The 27,773-nt window shown below is 39.2% G+C and overlaps 2 protein-coding genes and 1 long non-coding RNA gene across 4 annotated transcripts in view; 1 reads left to right on the top strand and 2 right to left on the bottom strand.

Annotated features, from left to right (window-relative positions):
• The window catches only part of LOC144014993 (uncharacterized), a 33,391-nt gene extending 27,957 nt beyond the window's left edge, over positions 1–5,434 (top strand). The window contains exon 3 of the long non-coding RNA XR_013282664.1: positions 5,137–5,434. This is a non-coding gene — a long non-coding RNA (uncharacterized LOC144014993). The remainder of the gene's footprint in view (positions 1–5,136) is intronic.
• A 3,663-nt stretch (positions 5,435–9,097) lies between these two features.
• slc17a9b (solute carrier family 17 member 9b) lies at positions 9,098–24,427 on the bottom strand. The gene is made up of 13 exons (XM_077513439.1): positions 23,826–24,427; positions 20,934–21,131; positions 20,699–20,838; positions 18,770–18,869; positions 18,569–18,699; positions 18,389–18,485; positions 16,882–16,978; positions 16,170–16,257; positions 16,052–16,086; positions 15,863–15,978; positions 13,531–13,586; positions 13,401–13,430; positions 9,098–13,014 (listed from the first exon to the last, which is right to left on the bottom strand). The coding sequence occupies exons 1-13, from the start codon at positions 23,957–23,959 to the stop codon at positions 12,836–12,838; spliced, it is 1,401 nt and encodes a 466-aa protein (XP_077369565.1). The 5' UTR covers positions 23,960–24,427; the 3' UTR covers positions 9,098–12,835.
• Positions 24,428–24,939: 512 nt separating this feature from the next.
• LOC144013987 (glucose-induced degradation protein 8-B homolog) lies at positions 24,940–27,569 on the bottom strand. Of its 2 annotated transcripts, none has more exons than XM_077513440.1 (5): positions 27,451–27,569; positions 27,020–27,149; positions 26,735–26,931; positions 26,447–26,644; positions 24,940–26,051 (listed from the first exon to the last, which is right to left on the bottom strand). In XM_077513440.1, exons 1-5 carry the CDS (start codon positions 27,451–27,453, stop codon positions 25,878–25,880), a joined length of 702 nt encoding a protein of 233 aa, XP_077369566.1. In that variant the 5' UTR covers positions 27,454–27,569; the 3' UTR covers positions 24,940–25,877. The 2 variants fall into 2 exon arrangements, with proteins under 2 accessions (XP_077369566.1, XP_077369567.1); XM_077513441.1 differs by having other exon boundaries at positions 24,942–26,051; positions 27,426–27,544.
• Positions 27,570–27,773: the final 204 nt, after the last annotated feature.

Below are 27,773 nucleotides of genomic sequence, written 5' to 3'. Positions count from 1 at the left end.
GGTAAAAAAACAAAAAATCAGTAATTCTCATAACGGCAGACAAATCTGATTCTAAAGCTACCCTTTAAAAAAAATGTGGAATGATTGTTTAAATATCTTCAATTACTATAATTTAATGTTCACATTTTATTACTTAGAAATTTGAAGGGAGCATTTTCTCTCTCAAGTATAGTTGACCGGGTTTAGTTACTATTTAACAAGCATAGTTAAAAAAGTGGCTTGGGAATGATTAAATTAGTATCTTCAATTACTCAGCTATGAGAATGTTCAACTTCAATGTTTTTAACTTATTTTATTTATTTGGAAATTTTAGAGTTATATTGATTTTTTTTTTCAAGTTGTGTCTATCTGGACTTAAAAGTCATGAGGAATGCTTGTTTAAACAAATTGCGGGAATGCTGAACATTCCCACATATGTTATTGTGATTTTTATTCTCCACGATTGTTTGCCGTGTAACAACTCCCACATATTACTACCGATTTACACTGTTGAAATTTCAACTTGCTTCAAAAATCCACGCCTCCCGGGGTATATATATCTCGTCTGATTCCACATTACTTACAGTATTTCCACAATTTAACATTAAACATCAACTTTTCCTCATTCATTTTCAATGGAAGAAAACATAGCACTTTTTTTTAAGTATCACTTTCTAAATCCACTTCCATACATATAACTTATCATCATTACCAGGTGTCTGATACTGCTTGGTAGCACAGTTGCCAAAGTGCGTTGTCCAGTAACCAGGAGGTCATAATTTCATAATTTATCTCTCAATTTATTTCATGAGCATTCCACATGCATTCAGATCTTAGCATTCAGCTTTTGGCATTCCCACGCAATTTCTCTAGAAATTGCACTTAGTCTAGTTATCTTCAGTGACTGTAAATCCGTTATTAAAAAATTGAATCAAAAATGTTTCAGTCTTCATTACTAATACATTTTAACGTGTTGTGTTGATTATTATTATTATTTTTTAAATAAGTAATGTCTACTTATTCTGGTTTAGAGTGCCAAACAGTATTTAGAAAATGACATAAGTGCATACATAGCATAGGTGTGATGACATAAGTTATACAAATATCCATCCATCCATTTTCTGAAAGTATGTAAATATTAAACAATAAATTACATTACGGAGTGCATCTTTGAGTGTCCACTCTTTACCCGACCTCTGCGAGCATATTCCTTTTGCACTTTGTGTTTGTAGCTGGCATGAGAGGCACTGCCTGCAGCTTTTGCACTGGTCTGTGGATATGTGTGTCTCTCTTTTTTCTTTTCTTTTTTTTTTTTGGTGGTATGTGCATGTGTGCTTAAACCTCAGGCCACAATAGTCTGGTGTGATGAGTGTGTGTGCGTGCGTGCACGTGCGGGGGAAGAAAGAGTGTAGGTGAGTGCAGGAGACAAAGCTGTCAGTTTCCCAGCTGGTTACCGTGGCTGCAGGGCTCAGGCCGGAGCAGGGTGACACTCGGCATCACAGCACCGCGACGCAGGGCCCGAGGTTAACACACCATCGTGTATATACGCGCACGCACACCTTGGCTCGCCGTTCTCACCCATAAGACCAAGAGAACAGTGAAACCACTCGGGCAAGTCGTCATATCTTTTCAAAGATTTTTTTTTTTTTTTTTTTTTGGCTCGCTAGGTGTGAACAACATCGCAGACCAGATTGCCTGGCAATGGACTGACCATCATGTTGTAAGGAAGGGGGTGGGGATTGGTGGGGGGGGGGGGTGGTAGAACACAGACACAGAATGAGGGAAAAGACACCAGTAGTGATGTAAGCTTTTCTTTCCGGAGAAACTTTTGGCGAAGGAGGAGGTTGCGAGGCAACTTGTCTCCCCGCATCACGCCGTGAGACGCGCAAAACCGCCGCCGCCGCGATCGTGATGGAGGTTGACGTGGACGATTAGCTGCGTGGCCCCCTTTCTCGCATGTATGACGAGAGGCCGTCCCTGCGCTTTGCTCTCGTTTCCCCGGCGAGTCCCTCCGCGGCGTGGACTCTCTGAGGAGAAAAGAGCCTGAGGCAAGGCAGCCTTCCAAACCCCCACCGCAGCCAGCACTCCGCTGCCCGCCTCACCAACCGCACACATTTCCAGCTACAATAGAAGCGATGGCGATTTCTTCAGGCTATCCACAGACAGGATGATGGCCTTTTTTTGTGGAGATCATTTCATAAGTGCAGATAACATTCAAAACACTTTCAGCTCATTTGCTGCCATTGACGGCTATAGACGTCAAAGATTCATTTTTACTGGTCTGGCAGTGAACGAGTTAAGTCAGGGATAGGGCAATTTCAATGCTAGAGGGGACCACAATTTTTCATCAGTGCAGCCGCTCTGAACCAGACGAATGACAAAAATGCTGCTTTAAATAGAGACAAAATACATGCACATGCAGAATATGCTGTGTTCTTAAAGGGATACTTGACTCATTGAGCAATTTTCAGCAGTAAGAAGCTAATATTGTGTCTATACTTAATGTGATAACATCATTTTTCATGAACAATTAATACCTTTAAAAACACATTTTGCCACTTGCTGTCAACTGAAGATGACATCACATGTGCTGAGCAAGTGTCGTGACTGGGTCATGCCAGGGTTATGTTTGGGTCATGACCGTGAGGTCAAGTGTCTGTTTTGAACTGATGTTTTGAACTGATGTAATCGGCATCTAGTTTCAACTAGTTTTAAGCTATGTGATGTCAGGAGCTATGTGACGTCCAGAATCTTTAATCTCTTTACTTGGTCAACAGCCAAACAGATCATTCCATGTCAGTCCTGTTACCCACATGTCAAGCCAGAGCCAATCCGATCAATTCACTGTCTACTTAAGCCAAGCCGAGAAGTGTGTGTTTGTCGGATTATTACCTCGGTTCCTCTCTCCACAGCCCAAGGAGGCTTGGCGTCTCGTGATTCTCGATGCATTCTCATTGTTTCTTCTTCAAAGAATTTTTTTGTCTTTAATATTTTTTTTGTTTTTGTTTTTTACATTAAAGCATTTTCCAGTTTTGTACCCAACTTCAAGTTTTTGCCAATATAAATAAATAAATAAATAAATAAATAAATAAATAAATAAATAAATACATTCTGTTTGATTCAAAAGGAACTTTTTCAATTGGTCTTAATATTTTTAAAAGGTTAAACATTTTCTTGTTTTGTACCAAAAAATAATCGTTTTAATAATCGTGATTTCAATAATTGCCAAAATAATTGTAATTATTATATTTTCCATAATTGTGCAGCCCTACTACTGTATTTCCTCAGCATAAGTGATGTCATCATCAGTCGACACCAAGTGGAAAAATTCCACAAGGTTTTATTGTACATGAAAAATAATGAAATTATCAAATTAATTCTGGACAAAATATTATTATTATTCCTATTATTATTATTATTACTTTTGAAAATGTAATTAATTAATTAATTATATTGTTACTGTTCAAAATGGCTCAATGAGTCAAGTATCTCTTTAATGTATTTTATTGTTTATAACACGTTTACGAATGTATGTATAAAGAACCACTATCCGAACCCTACAGCAAAGGTTTTGAAGCAAACAATGAACACATACAGTACATTCATTAACATTATTGAGGGATTGAGGCAGAGTCTGATTCACACCGTTCGCCATGGACGGGCCATAGGGGTCCGTGCCCGCCCACCATTTTAATATTTTTCATTCATTCTGTTTAGCACTCTTATGTCCGATTGTCAGCTACTGCTCACCGCTCGTGAATTGTTCTTGTTTTCAGCGTCGGCAATGGCCAACAGTAGCCGTTTGTTCAAAACAAATAAAAAGGGTGACATTCCCAATCAACGTTTTCTGGCAGCATTCTTGCAAGACGTCACCGGTGGTTGGTGGGACCAATCACAGAGCGACATTGTGTTTGGGGGGGCGGGATCTGCAGCTGTGACCAAACCAGGAAGCCAGGGCCGACGCCGGGGCCTAGAAACAAATCTAACATGGACGAATGAACGCTGCAATTAATTCTGTTCTTGCAGAATTACTCACCGTTTCCTTGTTGAACAGCGAGAGGCACTTTGTGCATTTTTAGCTGGTAACTATTTGTGCATTTTCCTCCCTCCAACAAGAACGAAGCTGACATTTTCATCCGTGGCCGTAATTGGCCAAATAAACGTGCACAATGCCGCATCGCCAATCAGCTCGAAGTATTGTACAGAATGTCCCGCCTTTCCCGAGCAAATCACCGTTGAGTAGTCCCAGATTGATATTGTGGAGAACTCCCTTGAGTGAATCACAATATCAACGTTCGAAGTGATGTCAACACATCCGCCATATTGGATGTGGCCATTGTATTCGCCATTAAATCGGCAAATAATGAGTAAGATTGACTTTGAATGGGACAATATAATCAAAGGTAATGGTTTCTTATTAATCCAATGAGTTGTGGCTGATGATACAACTGAACTGAAGGAGAAACTGAACAAGGCATCTTTACAAATAGCTTCACTTTGCCTCATCCAATATGGCTGCGGCATCAATGTACTCACGACGGCGGTGCAGTCTACTGTAAAATGCTGTCTATGATAATACTGTCAGTGGGCGCCATTCAATGGATAGATGCACGGCAGTGCTACGTAAATTTATCCAACTATATGGGGCAAGTTAATGCTGTCTGTAGGGTATTCAAAATAATTGGGCCCACCCATGCATTTCATGTGCCCCCCTTAATCCTGGGCTCTGGTGACGGATCGGGTCTGTGTGTTAAAGTGGAGATTATTTATTCGGGCGTCACGATGAATCAGGGTGAGCACATCTGTGTGGCGTTCCTGTGGTCTCGCGGTGTAGGTTTTTTCCCCCCCCCCCCCAATAAATATTCCAGCTTCCTTGTTAAAAACCAAAAAAAAATGTGTGAAATATTTGTCTCTAATGTTAATATTTAGCGGACGCGGACGTAAACATGTTGACAGGTGAAACGGGCTCGAGTTCTGCCTGCTGCTGTCAAGGGGTTGCCGTGTCGAAAAGTTCACACAGAAAATGACGCCTCGTGTCCGTGTGTGTGCGCGCTCCGCAATCAACTTCTGCTAAATACTAATTACTGACTACTTAGTGTGAATGCCCTTTCTATTGGGTCCCTTCAGTATAAACATTCATTATAAGTCTTTTTGCAGGGCCGTCATCATTATTCCACCAAAGGCCCCCGAGGAGCGAGCCGAGGCCAGTCGCTGGGGCCGGACCCGGCATGGCGCGGGGGTGGGTTGTGTGAACCGGAGTAGAACCAGCGCGCCAGGACCCGGTAATGCACACAAGTGATATTTGTGTGCCGAGATCAAAAAGCATTTACCTTTAGATGTTTCCTGCTATGAATATTCAACATCCTTATTGAAATCTAATTTGGGTCTTCTTGTCTCAGGGGTCTTTTCATCAGTGCCTGTTGCCTGAGGCCACAGCTGATTGACAGCCAAACTTTTGTAAAGAGCATGCAGGGGGGGAAAAAAAAGAGGGGGGGGGGGGTGTTGTGAGCGATGTGAAGCTGGAACAGATGAGTGGGGGTGACGGCCAGCAGGGGGCGGAGGGGGGGCATTTAACCTCATTTGCATTCAAAAATACAACACTGCTTCTGGTTGCTTGCTAACAAAACAAAACAAAATTTTTAAAAGTTTGATCAATTTAGTTTAATGCACACACATATTCGACATTTTCACTAGGGCTCGGTATCGATTCTAATTTCCTCAATCGATTCAATTTCGATTCAATTCAATTTTATTTCAATTTTTCCCGATTCGATTTACTTCAATCCGATATTAATTATGGAACATCAATTCTTCTTCATTATGAAGGACATGATAAAAACTCCACAAATATTAAATTCCAAATACATTTTAACATGTTTTATTACCACATAAGTGTTGCGCAGTCAAGGATGTGATGAAAATATTGTCATAATTGCAATTCAATAATTGTAAATTAAAAATATTCTGAATGGTCTAAAAGTGTGATAAATCAGGCCTTTCATAAATGTCAGAAAATACTTTTCAATTCATGTGAACAGTAATTTAGAGAAAATTAAAATAAAAAAAAAAGGCCTTTAAAATTATATTTTCTTAACAATTTATGAGAAAAAAATAGATATTGAAATAATCCAAACATGGTTTTATGAATAGATATCGGGCTTGAAAAGGAAAATCGATTCAATATTGATTATTTTAAACCCAGCCCTAATTTTCACCTATGCTGTTTCATCTCAATGATATAAACTGGGGACAAACACTACCAAGCAAAGTCCTTTTTTTTTTTTTTTTTAAATATATTTTCTTCCAACCAACAGACATAAAGTCTGTTTGCGTCTATATTTAAACTAATCTAGCAGGATAGAGGATGTGTGATCTGCTTCTTTGCCGAGATCAAATGCAATTAATTTGTTATGTTGGGTAAAGAAAAGATTTGTCCATATTTACACAGTTGTGACGCCACCATCTGACGCTCCCGAAAAAGGCAAAGGATTGTTTTTAACTGTTATTCCGAAACCTTACGCGTCTCAACACAGGACCTGTAAAATCCTTCCATCCATCTGATATGCTGTTTCTCGTTTTTTAGGGTCGTCCATGAGGTTTCCAGCGGACTTTGAGCGAGAGGGTACACCATGGACTGGCTGTCAGACAATCACAGGGCACATTTAGGGGATATTTAAAAAAATAAAAAAAAAATAAAAAATGTTATAACTGCGGCGATGGGGCTGTTCAGAATCAATTTAAACTCATGTTAAATGTAAGAAAGTACAAACCTACCACATTTTCCTGCCTCTGGTTAATCCCCAATAAAGCTCAGATGTTCCAATAGGCTTTTTCTTTTTTTTTCTTTTTTTTTTTTTTTCCAAGCAGAAGCCTGAAGTTTTTGTTCCTACACTGATTGTATATTACACAATTCACCACATAAGATTTTGTTATAGTCTATAAGGAAACCAAGGTTGAACTTTTTGGCCATATCTTTCAATGCGTATGTTTTGGTGCAAACACAATGCTACTAAAAAGTAATTTTCTTCCAGTGGAACTAAATAAAGGTGGAGAAAACATGAAAATTCCCACGAGGAAAGTCTCTTAGGTAATGTGAATTTTAAAAAATTAAACGTGACTATACTTCAATTCCAGTGGCACATAATACGGAAATATAACATATTGTATAATTTGACAATATAACAAACATAGTAAGTGTTTTACACACAAACACCAAGTTCAATGTTGTCCTCATCTGGCCAGTGTGTTTTTTTGTGTGTGCATGTTTTAATGTCATGACTGCGCAGGTGCGGGCCCCGTCCCTCAGGGTTCCATTAAAACCATGCCCCTCTCAAAGCCGACTCGGCTTGCTCTGTAGATTTAACGTCGGCCATATGTGTGGCAGGAGGCAAACAGCTGATGGGGTTTAATTGACAGAAATCAACATATTTGGTTGTGCGTTGATTCGCGCCGATAATCGTCAGTGGGCTCGTCGGGCATTGGGATCATTTGAACGGGTAATATATGGATCAGACCCCGCTGGACAGGAAAGAGGAGCCAATAAGACAAAATAACGTGTGTGCTATATAATATCTAGTGATAAGTAACATTTTAATGAATTCCATATTCAATAGTTCAAACTGAATCGTAATTCTAAAGTACAGTTGTATGCTTCTAACTTTGATTAGGGAAGGCCCTTCCTGCTGTAGCATATGTCAACATAGAAAGTTAAAAAAAATAAAATAAAAAAACGTAAGTCAGGTCACTCGTACCTCAAGGTACCACTTTATGTTAATCTTTTCAATGTTGTATAAAGGTGTGATTTGGTAGAGAAGAATTTGAGAGACTAGTGACCCAAGTGACACTCTACTCAGGCCAAAATCTTCTCAAAAGAGTGAAACCTGTTACGAAACGTCATACTATCTTCAGTTTTCCTTCCTATATGCGTGTAATGAACAGACAAAATACTTTTATTCACAGGGCAGCGACTTTCGTGGCTTCACAAAAGAAAGAGGGATTATAGAAAGTCGTGAATTCCGTCTTGTCGGAATGGTTAAAAGTAGTAGTAAGTCACGAGGGATATTCCAAGAGTGAGCTAAAAGGCGCAGCGCAATTAGCACACAAAGCCCATCAACGGCCCCCAATATTACAGTCCTCTAAGGAGCGGCAGACATATAATGCCTCCTGATCTATTACCACAAAGTGATTAATCCTCCCCACACAATGACCACTCTTCAACTGGGCCTCTACATTATGAGGTGGCCCTTTACGGTAGTTGAGTTTTGCGCTAATTAGCATTCAACTCAGGAAGCGGAGACAACCCCTCCACCAGGAGAAAGGACAGGAGTGGAGATGGCGACACAGTGAAATGTCATTAACTTGATGTTAATTACTAATTAATGGCGCCATTTCATTTACATGTATCTCTGGCTCTCTGATGGGCTCTGCCTTTAGTAGGTTATTCTGACTGGCCGACAAGTTGGGGAGGGGTTATTATCTGTTTCTGCTGCACTCTGCTTCCTTTCCGCTAATTAAATAGTGGGTCGCTCATCGCTGTTATGTCTGCTTTTACGACGCCATTTTGTGTCAGGGAGAACGCCCCAATAAGTGGCGCGCCATCTCATTACGGGCGAGGCTGTTTGATCATCGAGCCCACCAACTTGGAACTTCTTGTTACGTTTGCTGACCCCCTTCCTTTTCTTCTCCTCAGCACACGGACCACCTGTTTCTATGGCAACCTAGCTGTTGGGTCCCACGAGGAGTGGGCTGCTTTGACAAGTGTCTGGCCATTCACGCACGGGCAGTGCCAGCGAGCCAGCATGGCACACAGTATCCTGCCATATGGTGCCACCGCATACTACAAGTCCTGCTGCGCCTGAATTGGGATGGTGGGCCGGCAGTGGATCCCAAGCGGAACCAGGACTTAATGTAGAACCGGTTCGATAGCTGACGCAGTGATCGATTGCGAGGTCAGGTCAAGCCGGTCGTGTTCGACTGTAGAAAAAAAAAAAAAGGCCTCCAGCTTTGCAGTCGTCTTATAATCGACACTCTACTGCCTCCCAGTGGTATTGAACAGAAACCACATGAAGATGCCTGAAATATTCAATATATTCTCCAAATATTGTAGCCAATTCACAAGTGGTGACAAAATATTGTTTTTATTAAAAGTTAAGACATGCTTTTAAATAACAGCATAAGTTAAATTTTATCATACTGCATTTTCGCAGTAACACATTCATTTTTTAATATCAAATCTCTCAAGAGAGCTCTCAGAAAACACACTGAGCAACTAATTGTGTAAATGTTACAGACTGAAGGAGAAAAAGACAAACAATGCATCTGAAAATATCTTTTTTTTTTTTAACAGATATGGTAACAGATGTGTTAAAGGCATTCTTATTGAATAACAACGTACAATGGATGTGAACTTTCAGAGTATCCAATATGCACTAAATGATGTTGAAATATATTACTTTATCCTGTTTTCTATTGCTGACCCTACAAAGAAGCTGCTTGTGGTTAAAAATAGGAATGATATTTTCACTGTGATACAAAATAGTCTGACTATATTTGGGCCAAGGAATGCGGTGTGCATTGAAAAAAAAATGCCCATTACAATACACAGAGATGTGCCTTTGTATGTAAAGGTCAAGCTGATACACAGTGACACAATCATCAGCATGATTCCCAAGCAGGCTCAAAAACATAAATGCATAGATTGGCAAAGTTAACTAAGCACCTGAACTTTCAAAAACTTCCGACAGCGAGACTAAATGCTAAAAGCAATCATTTATAATTTCCGTATGTGGGACAACAAACACAAAAAAGTCTTCGCTCTTCTACAAAGATCTCCCATTGTCTTGCAACATGGTGAAACATTCATCATGTCTGTGTGCAACAAGTTCACAGCAAAGCAAAGGATGAGACTATAGAGGGAAGAGAGATCTCCCAACTAAGACAAATTTTGACAAGATGTGCGATAGCTGTTTTCAATAAAGAAAGATTCACATAAAGACGAGTCACGTCTAACAGCCTTTTTTTCCCTTGCCATCGCAACTTAAAATATTTATTCTCTAAAAATATACCAAATACATCTTAAGCCATAAAAATATATAAGTATGCTATTCAAAATAATTGAGGTATTTCTATGGCATAAAACAACATAAAAAAAGCAAATTTTCAGTAACTTTGGTCTTTCTGCTTTCAAACATTTGTTAAGACAGCAAACAGGTAGGACGCACTCATTAGCGCCAAGCTTCTTCACCTCATCAGAACCGAACATTGTAACCATGGTGACGGGGAACAAACAGTTACAGGAAATCAGAGCGCTGCCAACAACACCTCACAAAAACACAAGGAAGAGGCAGACCAAGCAAATGCTTGCTTGACGCGTTTTAGAACGAGAATGTCACAATGCAGAAGCACTTTCTGGAAATGGGGAAAATTCAAACGCACAATTCTATCAACGCAAAAACCTAAATCCAAATCCGGATCAACAGTCTGGATGAAAATGTTACTACACGTACTTGGTTGACAATGGGGGAAGTTACCCATTCTTAATCAATTTACTGACTCATTATTTCTTCCCATCCCGTTTACATGATATTATGCTGCATTCGAGGATGGTCGGAAGTCGGATTTTTCAGAATTGTTTTTTTCCCATTTCCGACCCGAACGCGTTCGAGGCGAACGTTAACAACCAAAATGGCGGATAGCGACAAATTTTTTATTTTTTTTTTGGACCTCAAAACTCATTTTGACCTCGAGAAAACCTACTTTTTTTTTTTTTTTTTTTTTGCAAATTTGCTTCATTTATTGTTTTAATCTTATTTCATAAGCATTCCATACAGTTAAGTAGTTGGGCGTATAATTTAATTTCATGCAGGGCGATAGCGGCAATACTGTCACGTACGTTGTGTTACGTGGAATTATGGCGAATATTTATGAATGAAGAAAGCTATCTAGTTTTATACTCGACTAAATTGTGTTTTACCATTCAGAGTGACGTCACATTGTAGTCCGCCAGTGAAGTCCTTTTTTCTTCCAATTTCGCAAGCGGAATTTCCGAGTTCAAGGGGGTGTTCCCGTACACACTTCCTGGTTTGAACTCGGAAAAGTCCGACTTCCGACCATCCTCGAATGCAACATTATAACCCTAGACTCCAACTTCCTGTCCAGTGTATGCCTTGCCATCAATATTCCCAAATTGTACTGAGAAATTGAGGTTTTTAACATGCAGAACATCTCGAAAATTGTTTGCAAAAGTGAAGACACATTTTAGGATTTTTCGGAATTTTACTTGATTTCTCTTTTGCCAACAATCCCACCCCTGTGTAAAGTTTCATGGCTCTTGCTTAAGTAGGCTACTTTTTTCTATTTCCTGAAAGGACATGCACCTTTTAAGGGAGTTTGCTATTTTAAAAAAAAATATTTCTTTTCAATCACTTTTTGTCATATTACTGTAAAATGTGTCATAATGACTTGACAGAATAATGTGATTAAAAAAAAAATCTGTGGAAAACATCTTGTTCCACTAATTATTTGATATACAGGAAACCACAACACCCAGAGGAAAAGCATCCAATCAGAGAAGGAAAACGCACGAGATGTCAATCATTTGTCACACGAGCATTGTGTCCTTGGAGGGGAAAGGAAAAAAAAATAAATCAAAACCTCAAACCGTTAACATTTAGTGTTACAGTAACACTTCATTATGACTAAACTCGACTAAGGTGCTCATCTGGGGTGACAATGTGACTGGTGAGACACTGATTCAATCAATTCCACAATGTCCAAAAATAAATTAATTAATGTAAGGTCAAGTTCAGTCTTGTTTGAAAGGAAGAGATCACCCGGCTGTAATTGGCTGGCAACCAGTTCAGGGTGTACCACACCCGCTGCCTGAAGCTGGCTGTGATAGGCTCCAGCACCCCCCTTGACACTTGTGAGGAATAAGCGGTTAAGAAAATGGATGGATGGATGGATGGATGGATGATCACCCGGTTCAAGATCGCTGCTACAGTATGTCTGCTCGGCCACAAGGCTTCCTCTACTGGTCATATAACGTTCACGCATTTTTCTGGACAATCAGAAAGACTTAATATGTCACATATTCATTAAATATATTAGAATGTTGACCATCAGCATGTGCAGTATATGTGACAAAAAAGAACACTGACGTTAAAGTTTTTTTTTTTTTTTAAACTTTACTCATCACATGCAGTGGAGAGGACTGCCTGCACATCCCTGAGTAAGGTAACGGGTGAGTCTGGGGTCATGGGGGTTTTGCATCTAACAAGTGTGCCACAAATACACGACAAATGACTAACACATTTTTGTCTCTTATTGGGCGTTTTGATTTCTTGTATAGTGGAACTCCCACAGATAGTGCCCATTATAATTGCATAGAAGAAGAAATAACCTTTACGGCAGTAAGCGTTTCTACAAAAAAAAGAAAAGAAAAAAAAACAAATAGGTAAGCTCCAAGATGGGTCAATAGAGCGCTGATTGTTTCACAGAATATATTTATCAAGCACTAATGTCAAGTCATAACGAATTTTTTAACAAACATGACAGAAAATGTTTTGATTTCTCCTTCCTAACTACAAAAAAAGGTGCTACTCTAAGTTATATTTAACCATTATGTGCTTTTTGTACATCCTGAAAAGTCACTCCCATAAGCAGCCTCCCTGATCAGTTCCCTAACACCACGCTGCTCTTTTTATGATTTGAGCTTGTGTAACTACAGTATATGTGAGCAACAATAGGCAGACACAGCTGTGTGCTTTGTGCGCATGTTTCTATGTACGTGTATGACAGACAGACAGATAGACAGACCTCCCACGTTGACAATAAACTCCGGTATGGGACGGCGTATTCAAATATGGACGTGCTGATGGCGTATTTTGCTGGGTTCGATGTCGACGCGGCGGGCCTCGGCGAAAGCCAAGAAGATGCACAGGCCGAGCAGATTGACGAGGGTGATGAGGCCGAACATGGACGCCCATGAGCCTGTGGACTCGATGAGATACCCCGAGAAATACACCATAAGGACTCCTACACACACACACACACATGCACACACAAACGATAGATTAGGCCACAGAGATGAAAGGTCTGTGATGGCATCACATTGCCGCCAGTGGGAAAAATGTCACAGTTCATCGTGACTCCCTCCCAGGACTGACGACGGCCTGTCATTGCGCGTCTTCCATTATTCATCTGTCGCAGACGCCGTGATGCTGTTTTCTTGATGAAACAAACATGACGCGCGGGAGGCGACGCTGCTGACAGCAGGCGTTGTGAGCTCAAAGTCAGCATTTTGAGCGGAGGATTAATTATTTGACCAAAGCGTGTGTTAAAAGGTGACCAAAAAAATAAAAATAAATCTGTGGAATAATTTATGTTGTTTTCCCCGCTGTTGTCAAATGAAAGAAACTCACCTGAGAATGCCCCGCATGTGTTCATAACACCTGTCAAAAAAAACACCCACACGAAGGTACGCTATGTTAAACTTTGATACAAAATGATCCTCCTGTTGAGTTATTCATCCAAATATTGTTTTTCACTTACCAAACAAGGCCCCTGCACAAGATGGAGCAAGATCTTGAACGTTGACAGATACACCACTGTAAAGAAAAAGTGTCATTAGCTCACCTTGTTCAGTTGATTATTGTCAAATCTGAGCGACAATACAATGAGGAATAGATGTGGAAATATGTTTAACATAAAAAAAAAGCACAAAGCAAAAAATGGTGGTAATTGTGGGAATTCAGAAGCATACTCACGTTATTGTGATTTTTATTCTCACTTTTTTTCCGCTAGCTTCAAAAATTCACACCTCCCGGGGTATATATCATCTGATTCCACATGACTCCCAATATTTGTACAATTTTAAAAGTTTGATATCAACTTTTCTCCATTCATTTTCAATGGGAAAGCCATTGAACTTTTTCTAAGTATCACTTTCCACGCCCACTTATCGTTACCAGGTGTCTGATACTGCTTGGTGGCACAGGTGGTAAAGTGTATTGCACAGTAACCAGGAGGTAATAACTTCAGAATTTATCTCTCTATGTACTTCATAAGCATTCCACATGGATTCAAATTTTTGCATTCAGCTATTAGCTTTCAGCATTCCCAAGCAATTTCTCCAGAAATTGCACTTAGTCTAGTTATGAATGCAGTTTGAGACCAAAGCATCGCCAGATACATTTCCACGACTACTTCCCCTTCTAAGGGCAAATGGTATGTCTTGCTTTCAGCTTCTACTGTACATTGATCAGAAATCAATTCGATTATAAGCAGCAACTATCGTGACACAGAAATGCTGCCATTTTGTTGCCGTGATTAATCTTCTACATACAGCAAAGAAAAGAAAACACGTAGCCGATTTGTCATTGAACCGTGACTTTCCGAGAGATAGAATGCAAATAAGATAAATATGCTAATCCTTTGTTTCTTTCTGTGTAGGAATGTGCCCGACCCGGTATGTCACTTCATGATGTGCACCAGTTACAATATTGAAATGACCAAGTGAAATTGTAACCCAGAATGCCAGATGCCAAACCAACTGCTCTGGCAAAAAAACGTTACAAATCTCTTCAGAGATTTTCAAAATGTTTGCGGTTATAGTTTTATTTGGAATGTACAAACACATTTTGTGGTTCCAACATTACTTGGAATCTAAAAACGGTCACTATGTCTTAATTTCACCCCCTTATTTTCCATATCTCCCACAAGGTACAGCAGTTACGCTATCATTGTGTTATCAAGTTGTACTTTGTAATGCAGAAGAAAATCCATAAGATCTCCAGTTGAATGAACGCCGTGGGTATCTCGCATATTCAATTATTTGCAGATTCCAGATTTTTCGGGAAACCTGCTCCCCAGTTTTCAAAGACAAACTCGACCATTTGTGATTTTCTGTAACATTGCAAAATCTTGTCTACAGTGAGTAAGATATTTAGTGTGCAGAAGTGTCACTGAAATAAATATATTTTATCCCTTGTAAGCCACTCTAACACTATGCTAAGTTTGAACATCACCACTGCGCTTAAATACAGGAAAAGAAAAGGCAGTACAAATAATGATTCCATTCAAATGTATTGCACATAAAAGGTTTTTTAAAAAAATGTACTGAAATGGATTTTCAGTACTTAAGGAATATATGCAAATTGCACCTAAAAGTTAAATACAATTGAACTTTACTTGCAAAATGTACTGTACTTGAAAAGTAACAAATGTACTGGATTTTTTTTTTAAAGATGCAAATGTACTGTATGTGTAAATGCAAATGTGATGTACTTAAAAGTTAAATACTAATCAACTGTACTTAAAAACGTATTGTGATTAAAAAAAAAAGAAGAAAAAAAAAAAGTTCAACCAGAATATATACATAGCTACAAATGTCATTCTCAAATGTTTTTAAAATTTTGTCCATTTCCATTTTTATTTAATTCAGTGATACTTTTGTAGACCACTAGAGGAAGCCCATGCACAAGCACTTTTAGGGGAGGTAAGTTATTTCGAGAAATTCTCTAGTCTTGAGGGAAATGCTCCAAATAGGTGTTTTTGTACTTTATTTTTATTTCATATATTTGTTGTATTTGTTTGTTTTCCCATCTTCTTTTTCTGTATTTTCTGTCTGGTGTGGTGTTATGGATGGCCCTGTTGTGTTTCTTGTGTGGGACACCCTCACAAACCAGATGTTGCATGTCAAGGGGTTTATCCAAAACACTTTTCAACAACAAATAGCAGGACTATCACACAATCTTGGGTCAAGACAAATAACTTGGACAGGGATGAGCAAATGGGATGTTTTTGACAACTATCACCACAAGGGGCACTATATAAGGTAATATGCACTAAACCAAGAAAAAAGGTGCACGCAGAATGGCAATACCTGTGACTGAAGGTGGTGAGGCCCATAGTGGCCGACACGAACGCTATGGCCCAGGAGAATGTGGTGTTTCCGCACAGGAGCAGGGTAAACACACTGCAAACCCCCATTGAAAAAAACTAGAGAGGCAAACGTGCAGAGACACATGAATCAAGAACTGAAAGGATCAGGACATTTGCATGATGGTTCTACCTGCATCAACTTCCTCACTGAGGCCGTGTCAAAGCCTGTCGGGATGACATTTGGACAGCCGTCTGAGTGCAACGAGTACATTTGAAAATGTCGATGCCTATAGTGTTAAGTCTTCTACCTTGACTTATGAGGTGGTCTGACAGGTAGCCACTAAAGAGAGATGAGGGGATTGCCACCAACCAAGGGATGACATTGAACACCCAACCCTGGAGGGACACACGATCAATTAACCACAAAACACACATGGACATTTTCTAGTCAGGTTTTAAGATGCATTTGCTTCATGTTGACTACTTTTCTTCATTATATTTTTGAACTACACTGGAAAACAGTCCCGCTCCAAAAGTTTTGGAAAGGCATAGTCAATTCTTTTGCTTTTGTTGTATACTGAAAAAAACTGTGGTTTCACATCAAAAGATGAATATGAAACAATTGTATTTGGAATAAATATCTTCAGTATACAAAAAAAAAAAAAAGAAACCGCCATGTCATTCTTTTTGGTGGGGACTGTATGTTTGCATACAAAATATATTTCTATCTTCAAATCATTTGCTTTTGCCTTGATTTGCATACTCTTCCGCCATAATAGCAGTCTTGTTTGCAGCCATTATTGTAATGCCTGCTGTCCATGACGAAGAAAGAAGTGTAGTCATGGTAACTACCGTATTATGATGGACAAGCACAGCAAAGGGCATTGTGTAATCACAACAAGGGCATAAACCCTCGGCTTTATGTTTATTTATCCACACAATCCAGTTGGGCATGTTCTTGGTGCTAAAAACTTTATCATGAGTGTGTTTTTGCCCTCCTCCATAAATGGCTCAGGTTACCTTAGCATAAGGGAACGTTTCTTTAAAGAAGGTTGGCAGCCATGACAACAAAGTGAAGAAGGTGCTTGCTGTGCAAAGGTGAGTAATGATCACGGCGCTGGTCAACAAATAAAGCAAAATAGAGAAACACGCATAAATCAATGAGAACATTCAATGGGAACACATGATGCAGATGTAAACACACAAAAGGTGCAACATGTTGCTCTGTTTGTTTGTAATTTGAGAGCTAAAGTTGCTCTCTGTGCAGTCTGTTTCCCATTAAGGCAAATTCATGCCTGCCGTTACGCAACCATCAACAACGATCTGATCTGTTAATCTTCTGGTATATCATAAAATAAAAGAAACCAGACCAGAGAGAAATTGCTTGGAAGTTGACAAACAAACCTTACAAATAATGTGCCATTTGAAAACTGTTAAGTTTAGTAATAGAGGTTTAACATTTAAAACAACAATTCATGAAAGTGAAGAAGACTGGTAATATGCACTAATTTAACTTGAACTTTTTAACTTTGGATATTACATAAAAATTCTCTAGTCTGAAATGTTGACGTCATAATTAAAAAAAAAAATTTTTTCCTGTCTCATGAAATGTGGATTATAAAGGCCTAGATACACCACTCCGACGTTGGCCGAATGTGACCGACGCCTACCCCCGTGGCGTTGGCATGTCACATGTGCAAATGACGTAAATACACACCGCACCGACTATTATGTACCTACAGCGCATGCGCGAGAAGTAATTCCCCTCCATACCATCAGCCGCAGTAGTCATTATTCCTAAAGGCAACCGAAAACCTCTTTACGGGGGCGAGATATAAAAACGTAAACAATGCATACCGGTTACTTATGTCCTCCCACCTGAATGAAAGCCTCTGGCTTTCTGCACAGTATCGTATATAAAAGTAAATCCTACCTGCTATATCCATTCGTGTCCCCATGACATGCCATAGTTTGGCTTTCATACCTTTATCGGCATACCCTTTAACAGTAATATCATAATGGCGGTCTCTCTTGAACCAAAGAGACAAAGTCATCTTCCCGATCTTCTGTCTAGACAGACGACATTGTACGTTCAAATGCGGAGGTATGGCAGGGTGACGATGCGCAAAATCAGTACTGTCACTTCCTCTGCTTGTCCTGTGCGCTGATTCGCTAGCTAACAGCCAATCACAGTGATCAAATGCCCCAACGCCGATTCAACATGCCATCGGCCAACGCTGTCCGACTCCAGATGTCGGACTGGTGTATCTCGGCATTAACATATATGCTTTATTAAAACAGGAGGTGAGACATGGTGGAGGTCAACATCAGAAGTTTAAAGACAGCTAAACTGATGACCGGTGATCCTAACCAGATAAAGATTTTAGCAAGAGGACGTTGCGACCAATCAGGTGCTGGATCCAACTGAGCCTTAAACTCTACAACACGGACCAAGCGGGTGTACAGTAGTACACATTTTACACATGTTCTCCTCCACGTATGCATGGCCTCTCAATCATTTCCTCACCAGACTGCAGGTTGCTTAAAGAGCCGTAACCAATGCCTTTTGGTCAATTTGGACTGTGGACCGCCACTTCCCAGGGACTCCAGAGTGATGATTGGCCCTGCGAGTACAAAAGAACACAGACAGGTTTGCGTACGAGACGACACAGACCTCATTTGTACCGACTCCAAAAACCACACTTGCCTTCTCCTCGGAGTAAGTATTTCCACATGCAGTATGCCCACATGACGGCCAGCAGACCCGACACATAGAAGACGCTCTCCCAGCCGTACAGGTCCAACATGAGGGAACCAGCCCCTCCGATCACGAGGGTGCTGCAAAAAGTCACACGTGTTGCGACGGAGCCCGCTGCACGACAGGCTGATTGCGCAAGATGTGACTCACCCCAAGTAGGATCCGCTGCCCACGGTGCTCATGAGGAAGCCTCGCTCACTCTCCACCACCTTCTGAGAGCACAGGCTTGCCAACGAAGGGTAATGGACACCTGCAATCAATATTGCACAAATGATCAACAAAGAAACTTAAAGCAAACATATAATTTAGACAAAGATGCACAATCATTGTGTTTGTTGTTGGACTTGCAGCTTCCAAATGAGATCGTGTACCACATCACACTGAGGTATGCAAAATCAACCATGGCTCAAAACAAATTACGCAACATGCAATCTTTTTGTCCTTCAGTCTTTTCCAATTCAATTTGTATGAGAATTCTCCAAAAGTTCCTTTTACTTAAATTAATGTAACATTGTTACAGCACTTTTAAAACAGCTGCATCTGTACACAATATGTAAAATAATACAATCTAAAATAACCAAACAAAACTTGTTCGCCAATCCAAATAAACCATAATAGTGCCCTTCATGTTGGCACTCTGCATACGGAAGGAGCACAGTTTTACGTATTCCCTCTTGTTGCACGAGAGACGTCACGCATTTTGGCTAAAACTGGGTTGAAACGTAAACAAGCCACTGTTGTTTTCTAACTGCCGATTCTCGCAGTTTGTTCGCTGAAAAAAAAAAATAATTGAATAATCAATATTGAATCGATTTTACATTTCGAGTCCAATATCAATTCATAGTCATGAATCGATTATTTAAATAATCTCTATTTCCCCATAAATTCTTAAGAAAATATTTGTTCACTGATGTATAATGTACTTGTAAAAAAACAACAACTGTATTCGCACTTCAAAATGTTTGCTTTGTTCTTGTTTACTGCAAAACTGATGTTTATGTACAGCACTTTGTATACAGCAACGCCTGTTCTTAAAGCGCTTTATAAATAAAGTTGAGTTGAGTTGAGTTACATTTATGAAAGACCTGACTTATTGCACTTTAAGACAATTCACAATATTTTAAGATTATAATTACAATTATTAAATTTGAATTGTGAAACTACTTTCATCTCATCCTTGCTGATGTCTGTTTGTTACACTTAAGCAATTAGAACAAGTGTTACTTTAATTAATAAACTAAACCATTTGACCAGTTACTGCCTCAGCAATATTTACTTTGATTTTTTTTTTTACCAGCAATATATTTGACATTTTTCAAAGATGAGGAAAAAAAATAAAATATTAATTAATTAATTAATTAATTAATTAATTAATTAATTAATTAATTAATTAATTAATAAATAAATTAATAAATAAATAAATAAATTAATTAATTAATTAATTAATTAATTAATTAATTAATTAATTAATTAATTAATTATTCTCATGACATAGAAATTGTCCAGGCTAGCTCAGAGTATTGTCCAACATCAGGATTGCCCTTGATTATATCTTACTTTGAAATTGAATATTTGTGGAGTTTTTGTTTTTTTTGTTTTTTTTTAAATGTCCTTGACATTTAAGAACATGAATTCTGACTTTGCTGATAATTATTTTCCTTTTTGGCTTTTGTTTTCTTTCCTTCACTTTTATTGTATAATTTGTATTGCATGTTCGATGTTTAATAAACCAAATCAAACCAAAACCAAAGACATCGAAAGAATTGATTTTCCCATAACTAATCGATATCTGCTTGAACTGAAGCGAATCAAATCGGGAAAAATCACAATTGAATCGATTGAGGCAATTCGAATAAATACCCAGCCGTAGTCATTAGGTTGCCCAGGTGTAGCTAAGAGTGAGTCAGAATAGCTTCAAAAGAGGAAATACAGTTCCAGGATTATTTAGTGCAAACAGAATTACTTTGCAGGACTGGCCAAACAACTCCAGTACAGGTTTGTTGAAGATTTCTTGTAAACACGGTCATCCTGCCAAGATTATGACTACCGCGCTGTCATCGGGCAATCAAACGAGTTCACCTTGTAAAAGGCCCATAAGGAAGCGGGCCAGTGTCATTGAGAAGATCGGCTGGGAGCAAAAATGAGCCAAGATGGGAGTGAAGGCTGTCATGGAGCCCCAGGCAGCAGCAGACAACAAGAGGACTTTTTCTCCTCCCACCCTGTCAGCACACAGAGCACACTTATTAGCGTCAACCTGTTACTGTGACTTTGTTATGAGATCCACGGTAGGACACAAACACATGACGACACCCACCGGTCGCTGACGTAGCCTCCAAACACTTGTGTGAAGCAGTAACCCCAGAAGAAGCTCCCCAGGACCATGCCAGATTCCTTCTTGCTCCAGTTGAACTTCTCCGCCATGCTGACGGCACAGATGGGCATGGCCACCCGGGCACAGTAGAGGAGGCACGTGCCAAGCAAGAGCACCACTGTCCATATCCTCGCCACTGGCCTGCACAGGAAGGATTGCACCGTTTCAAAACAATATACGTTTCTTGTTCTTGCATGCATCCTCGTGACAGTATTATATGTGACATGATGGGTCTATTTATTTAAAGCCCTTTTTACTCCTTGGCTATCAGCACAGCATGAGATTGTCTTTGTACTGTTTATACAGTGGAACCTCTACTTACGAACGTCTCTTCATACTAAATTTTCGAGTTACGAAACTCCTCAACGGGAAAATATTGCCTGTTGTTACGAAAGAAATTTCTAGATACGAAAGGTAAAAATACATTACCGAACGCAGCATACTTTCGGCTATGGCTATTTCCTACCATAGGTATCTATGAGCGTATACTAGATCTGTGTTTGTGCATGTTTCTGGCATCCCATTGGCTAAGAGGAACTTTTACCATAGGTATGAGCGTATACTAGATCGGTGTCTATACAGCGTCCTCATCATTCATCCCGCGGCCCATGAGGTGTTCGTAAATGTATGAACTAACGGCCAACGAATTTGTGCAAACATTCAAACAATTGGCGATTGATGAAGGCACAGTAAGTTTTTAATTGCGACGAGACGGGCCTTAAAAAAAAAAAAAAAAAAAAAAGATGCCTCGCCATACCGGAAGTTTCCATGAAGTTTCAAAATTTGTTTAAAAGAATCGCCCAGAAAAAGTGTTCACCAGTCGGGCGTTTGCTCACTAAGATGATGTTTGCATTGGACATTAACGAAGGATTGTTTTTAAAAAAATAAAAAAAAACATCCATGGATCAGTTCTTTACAAAACACCAGGCAAAAAAAAAAAACACTTCTGAGGGAGGAGAACATGAACCAGAGGGCAAAAAAACGATGAGGACAGCAGTTAAAAAGGTAAATGACCATCATTTTTATTCTTTACTCTATTCTTTGTTATTTACATTATGCACAACTCTCATTTATTGTGCAATAATCTAATTGTAACATGTATTTGTTACATGTTTTGATGCATTTTTATGCTTTATAAAACATTTATGTCTGAAATTTGGGAGGCTTGGAACGGATTAGGGCATTTACATGGAAAATGCGTCTCTACTTACAAATTTTTCTACTTAAGAACTTTCTTCCAGAACATATTAATTTCGTAAGTAGAGGTACCACTGTAATTTCATTAGTGTTTTTAGTCATGCATTTTTAATTGTCTTCTGATCAATTTTGGTGAATGTACAAAACTCTTTTAGCTGCGGTTGTTTTTAACATTCTATTGACAAAAATTGTAACTGAGTACATGTTGATAATTCACCTTGAAGTCAGTTATTCCTAATTAGTGTGAAAGATCATCAGGTGTACTGCAGAAAACTCTCAAGTTACAATTAATGAGCGACAATTATTTGTATTTACTACAAGTAATGTATCTTTGTTCATCTGTCTATGCCAGTGACGTATTGTGATGGGCAAAACAATTACATTTGCAACGCGACACCATTTCCCATAAATGCACCGAAACGTCCGGTTGGAATGGCCTCTTCAACCAGAGTCCAATACATCAAGAATATTGAAAATCGGATGATGGCTTCTGGAGAAATTCATGTCTTCGTTTCAGAAAAGTTGGCCTTCTTGTGGAATTGTTTTTGTGTGATATCACTTATATGTAGAAGATCTTTTTGAAAAACACATTTGAATTAGATTAAATCAGTAACTTTATTATGTCTTAAATCAGTAACTTCATTATGTCTTTCTTTCCCTTTCATTTCATCTGTTACTCAGGGAACCATGTTTCCAGTTATCTGACAAGTTTTAGTTAAAAATATCCACCACTAAGCTCGTATGGACCAGAATCCTGTGGCATTCTCAAAGTTGACACATCAAAATTACCGGTACTGTGACATTTCAAACGGTGTCACATGCCCTAAATACTCAACTTACTATGAATAGTAAAAATAGAACAATAGATAATTAATTACTGGAAAGTAATTGAATATACATAATACTGTATTTTTTTTTGTTTTTAGTATGACACGATGTGGAACAAATTTCCAGAGAACTGCAGTCTGATGCTGCATTTTAGATCCTTGCACAATGTACATCCTGTTTTTGTCTTGTTTTTAACTGCACTGTCATTTTATGTTTTTAATTGTGCATTTATGCTTCTAATATTTGATGTAAGGTGTTTTGATCACTGTGTTGTCAAAAGATGCTAAACAAATAAGCTTGCCCTTGCCTAAACAAGGTTGACTGTAGAAAATTATCCAACTTCACTACATTGGTCCTAAAATTTTGTTCATCTGTTCAAAAGTAGGCCAATGACTAATAGACAGCATTTGCATTTGTGAGTAAACTGAAGACTAATTTTTTTTTTTCAGTATACAGGCTACACGTTTTGTGACTTTTTTTTGGTGGTGTGCCGTGAGTTTTTTTTCTTGTGTAAAAAATGAAGGTTGAAAAACACAATTTTAAACAACAAGTCATTATATTTAGTTGCATTTGTTTCCACAGAGGCACACTGAGTAAGCTAGCTCTTCCTTTCGACTCAAATTAAACTACAGAGAAGCAAACCTTGACAACTAATCGACCTTTAAGTTCCACTACATGTCATTTCATGATAAGTGGAATCGTTTGTTTGCTTAAGTCTCAAGTTGTCAGTAGGAACTAGCTTAATGGGTCAACAATTGGCACTGAAATCTTTAACTGTATCACCCACCCACACTCGCATGCACACGTTACCTTGACCAGTTATTATTGTGTTCGGCCCACTTCTTGTGACATCCAGGGATTCCAGTCTTGTCGTCCGGATGGTTCTCCTTGTGACAGGGCAAATCTGGACCATAGTTCTTGCCATATTTTTGAATCACTGCCATTCAACCCAACGCGCTGCCCGAGATGTTCGCGGCAGCCTCGACAGTTGCCTTCAATTTCTCCCCGGCAGCGCAGACAGGAAGACAAAGCGGACTTTCGGCGTTCGGAGACTCATATCCAGCCGTGAAAACGCCTCACGAACGCCCGACCGGAAACTGAGCGAAGGCGACTGTCCTGATGCCCCACTGAGGAGAAATCCACGTGTCAGTTTTTACCTCTGCACGTCTTTCTGTAGTCGGTAGAGGACGCTCAACCAGGAAGTGATTTCCCCACAACAAAACTCCAGCCACATAACCTGATTAAAAGTCAGCTATCGCTGTTTTTCTCTCTTCCCCCACGATGTACTTTGACTTTGCAGGTCGACGTTTCGGTGACACCTGCGCCGAGGAGCCCCTGCGGATGCGATCATACGAAGGATGCTGGCGTGCATCATGTGTGAAATGTATTGAAATTGACTCTCTGAACACACCATAAAGAAGCAGCCTGCCCTGCGGTTATGTAAACAACACATACAGTATTAACTTTCAGCTGCTGCCGTGCGTGCATTGGTGGAAGCGTCATTTCCTCATCCAGGTTTATGTGTTTCACTTTTGAGACTTGTTCATTTTATGCAAGGCAAGGACATCTTATTTATTTTATTTACTAAGACATTCACAAAGTAAAGAGAAAATTTTAGCTTGAAAAAATATTTTCAAAAAAGTATAAAAGTATTATTTTTAACTATCATTTTTAACACAAAGACGTGTTAACTTTGAGCTGCGGTGTATTAGTGAAAGCATCACTTTCTGACCCCAAGTTAACATATGTGTCACTTTTGAGAGTTGCACATTTTATACAAGGCAATTTTATTTATTTAATTTACTAAGACATTAGCAAAGTAAAGCGAAAAAGTCACTTCAAAAAATGTTTATTAAAAAAAGTATCACTGCAAACTGCAAACAGACAATAGATGCAAATAGCAAACTATGTGGGCTTTCTGATAGGATGGACAATGACGGTAGACATTTTGGGTGGAGAAGGTTTTGAGGCGATTTATCTTGGGCTCTTTTTGTTGTTCCATCACAAAAACAGTGTTTTGAACAGGAGTGTGCACACCTTCAATAGCCACTGGATCTATGCCAGCAACATCATGACAACTAAATGTATTCTACTGGATGGCAGAAGGTATAAGTGGACTGCATCCACTTTTTGTCGCACTTTTCTTTGGTGGCATGTTGTTAGATTGTTCCAATGTAAGTAATATGTGCCTTGACTCAGTAACTGTTGGGAAGCTGTCTAGTCTCTAAGTCGCACTTTTTCACATGTGTGTGAGCGCATCCCTTAGTATCAAACACTCCAAGCTTTGGTAAAATTGTAAAACTTGCATTTATTGCAAAATAAAATAACAGCGAACGGAAGCACAGCAGATATAGTAAAAGAGCAGCTTATTTCACTCATATACATAAGAGCATCCATGTTTCTGCAGGTGCCTTAACCTTTTCAGCCATTAAGAGGAAAGTTATAGTCAACCAAGTATTTTGAAACATCCCAAGTGTCTGGTTGCTGACATGTGGAAGCGTTTGTTGAGGACATGCGCACGCAGCCAATCATTTTCACTGGAAGCATACCTTAATGGTCACATACAGACTGACAGCCTAATTTAGGCTTTATTCACCTTCAAATACCAACTTTCCCTGCCAATAGACAGAAAAAAAAAATAGTGTACATGTAAATATGAAAAAGAAAAAACTGATTTCGCTCAGTATATCCAAATGAAAACACCAAGTAAAATAACATGTTCTATTGAATGAGTGGTCATTTTAAAATTGTATCAATCCAGTTCAACGTAATAAAAGGGGAAACTTTTTCGGGGAGAACAATGTTCTGTCATTTTCTTGGGATACAAATTGATACCAGAAATGTGTCCGTTTTAAGCTTTCATTATTTTGGCTCCTCGATGGTCCCCTTACTGAGGTCTGTCATTTTGGGATACTTGACTTTCTTTTGATCAAGTTCATTTTGAGCCCACAGCAGCAGCTTCAGGAGTTTGGCCAACTTAGGTGTTGACTCCCGATTTTCATGATCAAGCACAGATTGATTCACTTCGCTCCACACCTGAAAGACAAACAAATATATCATGGGTAACAATCTTAATTCATACCTATTTACTTAGTAACAATTTGGGCTAGGCGATACGGACCAGAATTCATTTCACAGCATTATTTGAATCACTGTTTTGACAAAAGGTTGTGATTCTAATTCTATATATTGCGATTTAAACATCAGTATAAACGTATATCTAAGTTTCCTGAAAATTATTTAGTCCCCCTTCACACATATAAATTCATTTTTTTTAAGTAATTAAAAAAAGAACAAAAAAAAGGTAATTTTGAGCACATTTAGCTTACCATCTCAAAACCCTGCTTCTTCTTTGATATATAGCTACCAAACAATAAGTTGCAATCACTGAAGAGAAGCGATGAGCATATGCTTTTATATTTGAACATTACCTTTTGCCTCTGCATCATATTGAGCAGATCTCCAAACGGTGACTCCTCGGGGTTATCGAACGCCAGCAGAGCCAGCGTCCTCTCCATCTCAGTCAGACATTCTCGGCTCTCCTCCCCCTGCTCTGCTAACTGGGACTGAGCGAATTCCAGGGCAGCTTCCGTCTCCCTCAAGCGAATGAGCTCAATAAGATGCTGCTGCTGCAAACGCAAATTAAATCGATGCAAACAACAAAACAAACAACAACCGTGAAGATAAGAGTTGACCACCGAGATAATGGGTGAAATTACCTGCAAGTGAAAGTACAGGTAGCGATTGGTATCCAGCAGCTCAGGATGCAGACTGTTGATGAGTGCAATGGCATCCTGGATCTGCCCCTTCAGGATCATTTCTCTGATCTTGATTCTCTCATCAAGAGATTCCAAGTCCACACTTGGCTCGATCCCAGACTCCATTCTGAACTTCTCCGCCGCCTCCTTAAAGCCCTCTGTTGCACAATAACAGACAGGTGTCATATTCTCTGCTTTTGTTTGCATCCGTCTCGGCTCATGAAAAATCATTTTTGAGTACCGCACCTGTCACCAAATAGTTCATAATAAGTCTGTTCATATCAGCTCTCTGAATATGGACATTGTTGAGTTTATCCATCCATTCGTCCCTTGTTATGTCGTCTGGTTTCTCTGCATAGCTCATGATGATAGTATCCTTAAAATACAAGTGTTCTGAATTAACAGTCTGAAGCGAAACGATTTGTTATCATTTCAATGGTAAGGTCGTTTAACAGCAAAATGGTACCGGAAATATACAGTCGGGCCTCTGATAACAACACAACAATGAAGCCTGACACCAGCACAGCACCAAATACAGAACACAGCATTCACTTGGTCGGTTCAAATCACCCGCAAACATTTGTAACAAGTGTTCGTGCACAACCCAGACCAACAATTAGTTATTTCTCAATTAAAACTGCACTGAAAATACCTTCAAACGAGTGGCTTCTTCTCACCATTAGCAACTTGCTACAAGCGGTCAGCGACGGAAGCTCCTTCTTCTTCCTCTGACAGATATGTTTATCGGGCGAGTCACGGTCTCGACATAACTCTGCTGCCCCCTAACAGTGGGTTTTAGTTACTGCGACAGAAACAATCGACCCAATCTGAATTATAAGCAGACAAGGTACGGACGCCCTGCATAATTATAAGTATAGATACTTCACACTTGCATTTAAAAATGACTGGTGAAAGTATTCGACTCTTTTACTTAAGTAATAGAGAGTACATATTCCGAAATGCAAAGTTAATTGTAAATAAATAGATAAATAAATAAAGA

This window comes from Festucalex cinctus, chromosome 2 (assembly GCF_051991245.1).
Source record: "Festucalex cinctus isolate MCC-2025b chromosome 2, RoL_Fcin_1.0, whole genome shotgun sequence".
NCBI lineage: Eukaryota > Metazoa > Chordata > Actinopteri > Syngnathiformes > Syngnathidae > Festucalex > Festucalex cinctus.
This window is presented reverse-complemented; position numbering and strand designations above follow the sequence as displayed.

Excerpts from the sequence above, each read along its gene's own strand:
- slc17a9b (XM_077513439.1), bottom strand. The coding sequence starts at position 23,959 with ATGGCAGTGATTCAAAAATATGGCAAGAACTATGGTCCAGATTTGCCC. Across the intron at positions 18,870-20,698 it reads CCTTATGGGCCTTTTACAAG|GTGTCCATTACCCTTCGTTG; the intron begins GTGAACTCGTTT and ends TATTGATTGCAG. Across the intron at positions 13,587-15,862 it reads CTCACCACCTTCAGTCACAG|TGGTGTATCTGTCAACGTTC; the intron begins GTATTGCCATTC and ends TTTTCTTTACAG.
- LOC144013987 (XM_077513440.1), bottom strand. Across the intron at positions 26,932-27,019 it reads TATGAACTATTTGGTGACAG|AGGGCTTTAAGGAGGCGGCG; the intron begins GTGCGGTACTCA and ends ATTGTGCAACAG. Across the intron at positions 26,645-26,734 it reads ACCTGTACTTTCACTTGCAG|CAGCAGCATCTTATTGAGCT; the intron begins GTAATTTCACCC and ends TTGCGTTTGCAG.